The following is a 7,082-nucleotide window of genomic DNA, read 5'->3' on the forward strand; positions in this document are numbered from 1 at the left end:
AAAAAAAAAAAAAAAAAAAAAAAAAATAAACTAGACAATCACTGCTGTCTTACTGAGAATGGAATAAAGTGAGGTTGCTAAGCCACCCTGCCTGGCATCCTGACTGCTGAGCACAACCGTCTCCTCTCCTGGTCTGCAGCTGCCCAGGCCCAAGACCTGGCCGAAGATGGGCAGGGCTGTCGGGTTCTGAGAACGGCTCCCCGCCCGGCCCCCACCCTGCCTGCCGGTCATCTGACGGCCATCTGGACCACCGCTCTCCCTGCTACAAGTCCTTCCTGCGGGCTGCTGTGTGCCCAGGCCTGCTACGCACGGGCTGGCCCGGGCCCCGCCTCGGCGTCCCTGGCAGATGTCACCAAGGGCCACGCAGGGAACAGTTACACGCGGGACTCCACATCCAATCCGAGGACCTCGGTCTCAGCAGACTCTTGAGCGGGGACCCATGCACCGGAGCTGCCTTACAGCCTTCCTGCTCCCAGGAGCAGCTGTGGACCCTTGCTGGGCCCCCGGGGTGACGCCCCCACCTGGCTGCCACCTGAGGCTCCGGGTTCCCAGGCAAGGGAGAAAGTGAGGCAGAAACAGCTTTCACAGAAACCATAAGGGAGCTGGAGTTTTATTTACATCACAGGGCGAGGAAGGACCCAGGAGCCTCGCTCAGCCAAGGGCAGGAGAGCATTGGAACGCAGCCCCAGGAGGGCGTCGCGCCTGGAACTAACGAAGTCAGAGAGCAAAGGTGCAAAGGCCATCTGCAGCATGACAGGGAGCACGAGAACCCCGGCCCTGCTGTGGGGCGCCTGCTGGCCCAGGGAGCTACCTGGGTGAAGTCCACTCTGAACCAGATCCCTACGACAAACTCCTTCGAGGCTGGGACTTCTGACATTGCTGAGTTAGCTATTAACCAGACTTAAGCAGCTCAGGGCCAGATTGCTCAGGCTTCCCCACCGGTTCCTTCCCAAGAGGCGCCCCAGCCCCCAGGGGACCCAACCTTTCCCTCTTGTGGCGCTGAGGGTCCTCACTCTGTCCTCCTCCCCGTATCCAGAATTGCCAGGCGCCCCCTAAGCCCACCCTACCACAGAACTAAGTTGCAGGCTCACTGACTCCTATCTTGGAGAAAGTTTTCAGGACACGCTAGTAAGACGCATAAAGGAATTTATTGGACGAAAGTTTTAAAAAGTATACACTGAAAGACAGAATGCAGGCCCTCGGGGCGCCCTGTGATCAGAACTGGGGTACTCAGGGGCTGGGCCAGAGGGTCTCGGACATGCGCTCCCACGATTGGTCACGTTATTCTTCAAACATGAGCTCCACGAGTTGCACACTGAGATCTGCTGCCCACTAACACCGCTGCCTCCTCAGGGGTAGAAGTTTGTGGGAGAAAATGTAATAGACAAGTGAAAAACACAGGCCCTGGAAGCCCAAGTTACAGGCATATTGTATGTAAGACCCCTGGAAAAAATCTGAGTTTCCTGAAAGGAAGAAAGGCTTAAGTAACTGTTGTGTCCTAAAGCTGAAGTTTTTCTGAAAAGCACAATTTTAAAATTCTGATCTTCCTTGTCTCCCATCTACCCAGTTTTATTTCTTTCTCCCCTACCTCACCTCCAGCCACTGTTTTCCCCCACACAGCCTTTCCGTCTGTCCATCCATCCGTTCGTCTGTCTCCCAGGCCCCAGGGTCTGGTGGAGGAGGCGGGAACGTCCAGGCTCCGGATATCCTGGCTGCAGCTGGAGCACAGCCCACTGCAGGGCCGCCAGAGGGTTCTTCTCCGTCCTTCACCGCCCTTTGAGTGCCTGAGAGTCCAGCACTGCCCAGCTGCCCCAGGCAGGGGCCAGGACCCCGTCCACGCTAACCTTTGAGTCCAGGAGTCAGCCCTACCCAGCAAAGGGTGCCCCATACCCCACGGTGTGAGCCTGAAGGCCAGAGTGTGAGCCTCATGGGCCCTGCCCACCTCCCGGTCCCCGCAGGCTGAGAGTCAGCTGCCCCGGGCCCCCCGACACTGGACACTTCAACCTGGTCCTGCATGCCCAGTGCTCCCCCAGCATCCTTCCCGCCCTCTCTCTACATCCCCCAACCCACCACTACTTACTGGGTCCTTCTCAGAATCCGCACCTCCCGCCCCACCCCGCAGGGAGGAGCTGCCCGGCGGTGGCAGACCGCCCCTTCCTCCTCAGCCTCACCCGGTATGGTGAGACCAACACTGTTCCTCCACTGTACAGCTGTGGCCCAGCTGTGGATGCGCTTTGCAAAGCCTCGTAGCCTACAAAGGGAGTTTGTCTGTCTGTCCATCTCGACTTCCCTCCCTGCTTCTCGCCCTCTTTCCTTCTTCCTGAGCCTGAGATGAACCCCCGACGACAGAGTCCAGAGTCGGAGGAGCAGGTTGGGGCAGAATGACTTCAGACACAAATGGCCACTTTGCCGCCGCTGCAGAAGTTAGGAGGCCAGGGCCTGCGTGCCCTGGGAGGCCGAGACCTGCACCGGAGGATCCGGAGAACTCGGGACCCCAGCCAGCTCGCTTCCCCCTGCGGTGGCCATCTGCTGCCCACACCGCTCAAACCATCTCCAGGAAGGTGCCAAGTGTCCCAGGGGGAAAAACTGCTGCTGGCACCTGGGTTCCCCAGGATGAGCCAGGGCCACCACGTCCAGGAGCTGTGGGAGCTGGAAGCGAAGAGTGGCTCAGACCTGACTCCATCCAGTCCAACGAGGGGAGCAGCTTTCTCGTCCGAGGGTCCCCGAGCTCCAGCCCGAAGGCGTGGGGTCCTCTAGCGCACGAAGGACACCACGCTGGTGGCCACTGCGAACGGGGCTGTGTAGGCGGCAGCGAAGCTCTGCAGGCCGAGGACGACGTAGTGGCAGCCCTTGGTGATGGCCTTGCCCACGTTCTGTGTTGGGGAGAAAGCCGAGGGTTAGGCTGGCGAGGTCTCCAGCGCGCAGGTGAGGACTCGTGTGTTCTCGGGGGCACAGCGAGTCCGAGTGCTCCCACACCTGGTGTCCCCCGCCCGCCCACAGCGGCACACAGGAGCTGGAGCGTGTCCCGGCCTGCAAAGCATGTGGGGGTCTCAGGCCACACCCTCTCCTCGTCCCTCCTACGTGGACAGGTGTCCCTCCGCCCTGTGTCCGCCCTCAAGTCCCTGCTCCTGTGACATGCGCACTGGTCCCTTCTGCAGCTTTTGTCACTCCCCAAGTGCTTGTGTCTTTTTTTTTTTTTTTGAGACTAGGTCTGTCTGTATAGCGCAGGCTGGCCCAGAACTCACTGCATAGCCCAGGCTGGCCTCCAACCTGCAGTGGTCCTCCTGCCTCAGCCTCCCAAGTACTGGAATTACAGGAGTGTGCACCACGCTCATCAATGTCTTGAAACACCCACAAACTCCTCGAGGGAGGACTGGCTAGTGACTTCTTGGTGACCTCCTCCCCCGTAGGAGATCCTCAGGGACAAGAAGCTCCCAGGAACCTCCAATGAAATTGCAACAAAACACACAGACTCCCAAAGCCTAGCAAGGACTACACTGCGTGCCTGGACTTCCCCTCCCCACCCCCAGCCTCTGTCATCTCCTCGGTCACATCAAAGACACCGAGCGGCCCAGCCTTCTCTCAGACCTTTGTCTCCACAGCCTGCGACTGCCACAACCTGCTTTCACTGAAAACTCCTGATCCTGATCGATCCAGCCCCGAATGGCGACCCCACTGCACTGGTCCAGGAGGCGGGTGTCCTGTTGTCCCTCTCCTCCAACCCACCTGGGGTCTCCAGACTCCCCCAGACCCCACTTCTCTGTCCTTGTGGAAGTCAGTAGTCCCCCAGGGCCCGGCTCACCTCCCACCACTATCTCCAAAGCTGCCTGTCGCTGCTGGCAGCTCTGCACCGTAAGGGGGGGCGCTGCCCAAGCTGCCCACTCCTTGCAGCGTCACTGACTTCAGGCTGTCACCTGGACTCCATGGCCACCCTGGTCTGTGTGCCTTCAGGTGCTGTTCCCACCCACTGGGGCTTGGCCATCCCCAACGGTGAGTGCTTCCCAAGACCCTGACCTCTCAGCTGACCCCTGCTTTGTGAGCTAACTCCTCAGCCTCTTTGACGCCGCTGGCCCCATGGGGTTCTACACTCCTGGACTGCCATGCCCCTTCCCCGAGCTCACTGCGCTGGCCTCTTCAGAGCCAGCCCCGCCTCTGCCCCGCTCTCCGTCCCTCCCCACTGTGGCCTGCAGCCTCGTCCCCAGGACTTCCAGCCTCTGCCGGTGCTGACACGCAGCCTTTGCCTTGAGTGTTCGATGCCCCGCGCGGACACCGGGCATCCTCTCCCCCGGCACACGCGCTGAGCTTAGAGGATCGGCATGTTCCGTGGCCTGGGCACGGAGTGGCATTTCCTGTTGGAGACCAGCACAAAGCGGCTCTGAGCAGGATTTGACACTAACCAACCGGCTCTCCGTGTTCACCTGTGAGCTGTCTGAAGGTGAGGCACCTTGTCTGGGGATGGGCGGTGGACTGATAGTAAGTGAACCCCGTGAGTCACTGGCCACCCTCAGGCCTGTACTGGCCTGTGAAGCTGTGCCGCCTCAAAGGACAAGATAAGGCCACAGCTGAGGACGTCTGGCTCCAACCCCAGTTAACTACAGGGAGACAGCAGCTGCAGGCGTCTCACCCCTGCGGTGAAGGCCTTCCTGGAGATAACATAGTTCTCCTAAATTAACATAATGTATTACCCGGGGAAGTCCTTAAAGTCTTTCCCAAGTCGTGCGCAGATTCCCGAGTTTTCTTGATTTGAGAGTTTTCTTGAGTATCCCCTCCTGTATTTGTATACCATATAAACAAAGGCCGCCCAGAGAAGTCCTCGTCTAAACTCAGAGAACATCGAAGCTGTAAGAGAGCGAGCCTCTCCTGGAGCCCTGGAATCATTTCAATCGTCTCACTTATTTAGGCCTTCGCCGTCCACTCGCTTGGGAGATTGTGGGCCTGATCGGGGTTATGTAACCCAGTAATTTCCCTCACGGGCACACAGCTGGGAAGAGGCAGAGCCACGGGTTGAAGCCAAAGAAAGCCCCTGCGGAGCTGGCGCCCTTCACTCCAACTTCTTCCCCTCCTTAGTGAAGGCTGAATGTCCGCAGCCTTGAAGTCGGGGCTCACAGCCCGGGAGTGAACGGGGCCACACTCCCGGCCTCAGATTCCCCCTCTACACAGCGGGCTCCCTGGGCTGTCAAGGACTCGTGAGTTTATTGGGTGTTTCATCTGTGTTGTGGTGCAGGCGACGGAACTCAAGCACGGCAGGTCGGCGCTGTAACGTGGAGCCACGTGCCTTATGGGAGGGGCTCAGCACGAAGCACCCTGCCCCGCACAGGCTGCAAAGGGCCCTCGATGTCCGCCTTCCTGGAAAGTAACAGGGCCCACTCCCGGCTGCACGGTCCTGCAGGTGAGCTGTGCGGACACAGCACTCAGGCCGCCTCGTGTTCCCGGGAAGGTTTCTCATGCGTGTGACTGCAGACGCTTTCGGCTTGAGTTTCCATTGTTCCGGTGTCAGAGCCCCAGGCTGACAGGGTGAGGACAGGGACTGCTGAGCGCGTCGCTGCGGCCCTCTGTTCCCGTAGAGCAGCAAGTAGCCCGGCCTGCTGGACACTGGCACATCCACTTCTCAGTGAGCTGCTGGTGTGCAGGGGGACTGTGTACACGCGTGCACGTGTCCAAGCGTGTGCATGTGTGCACGTGTGTGAGACACTGCTAAGAGACATCTTTCTATGTGTCACTTTTCTATGTGACAGGACTCGCAGGAGAACGTTACCTACATGTTCGAAACAAAAGCCGCAGCAGAGACCGTGCTGTCCGGTCGAGTGACCCTTGGTAATCGGCACCTCCAGGATCACAGTGGCCCGCCTGACCCTGGACGTTTTTGAGTACTTGTACCTCATTTTCTTTGGCCTGTTTTTTTTTTAAACTCACTTTCCCTTTGCAGTTTAGGGGGAAAGAATCCACTAAAATAGCTCATTAGCGGGAATACCGCCAAAACACAGGTTTCAGAGGTGTGTTGTGGGAAATCGGGGAGACCTCCCGGCCACCACTCCGTGTCACTGGGGAGCAGGCGTGGGTGCCTTGCACCGGGGCAAGAGTCATCTCACAGGCCAAGGGGCATGGGAGAGCATGCCAGGCGGAGAACTGGCCCCCGAGACACCAGTCCTGGTCCTCAGAACCCAGGACTGTGTCCCTGAAACGGCAAAGGGGACACATGATTCAGTTAGAGGTCTCGAGGCGGGCAGCTTCCGGATGCCGCTGGGAGGAAGTGATACAGGAAACAGAAACTCCCAACCTGACCTATATCTGGGACGAGGTCGTGTCCTCTAAAATCGAAGAATGAATTTTAGGGACAACGGAGGTTAAGAGCAGAATTTATTGAGAGAAAGAAAGTTTCTCTCCAAGAGACGGGTAGAAGGGGGGGCCCGAGTGGGCTGCTCTGAGAACCTGTCTTTTCCAGGGATTTTTATAGAGCAAAACCACAAGGTGAGGTGGGCCCAAGATGGGGGAAAAATGGGAAATTGCCAGGTGGGCATGAGGTGGGACAAAAGTGTGGTCAGCCAATAAGATTACAAGTATAATCGTTCAGGTAAAATTGATTAAACCAGGATCAAATGGGAAGCGAGTCACGTAATAGCGGGCATGAATACAGAACAGGGGCTCCTCTGGTAAGGGCTTGGGTCAGTGACTCTTCACGGTCATCGCTACCCATTTAGAATGTGGATCCCTGATGTCCATCCCCAGGCAGGTATGTAGGTGCATTTGTTTAATCTTTTGTCTTGAGGTCTGGCCCGCAGCAAGTACATCTCCATTCACAAGGTATCTCATCTTCCATATTGGCTCCTTCCAGGGCCTGGCCCTGTCTGACTGCCTATAATATTTCTATCTAACTCAGCTGCCTACAACAGAAGCAGGGCCCAGGGGGAAGCAGGGGCCGGAAGGAAGCAGGGCTCGTCCATGCCACAGCCTCTACCTGGGCAAAGGAGGCAGCCAGTCACTCGGGAGCAGAGGCACACGGAGACAGGAGCCGAAGGTTCTCTCCTGCAGCCTCAGAACCAAGGCTGAGCTCAGCACGCCCAACGCAGGACGCGGCCTGCGGA

The 7,082-nt window shown here is 58.2% G+C and overlaps 1 protein-coding gene across 1 annotated transcript; it reads right to left on the bottom strand.

The window, feature by feature from the left end:
• Positions 1-1,129: 1,129 nt before the first annotated feature.
• On the bottom strand, positions 1,130-2,873 carry LOC106147121 (chromosome unknown open reading frame, human C1orf115; the record flags this gene model as incomplete). The annotated part of the gene is given in 1 exon segment (XM_013507062.1): positions 1,130-2,873. A coding segment is annotated over 1 exon segment (120 nt), but the record flags the coding sequence as incomplete, so codon positions are not given.
• Positions 2,874-7,082: the final 4,209 nt, after the last annotated feature.

This window comes from Chinchilla lanigera, unplaced genomic scaffold, assembly GCF_000276665.1.
Source record: "Chinchilla lanigera isolate Chin_1 unplaced genomic scaffold, ChiLan1.0 scaffold00119, whole genome shotgun sequence".
Classification (NCBI taxonomy): Eukaryota; Metazoa; Chordata; class Mammalia; order Rodentia; family Chinchillidae; genus Chinchilla; species Chinchilla lanigera.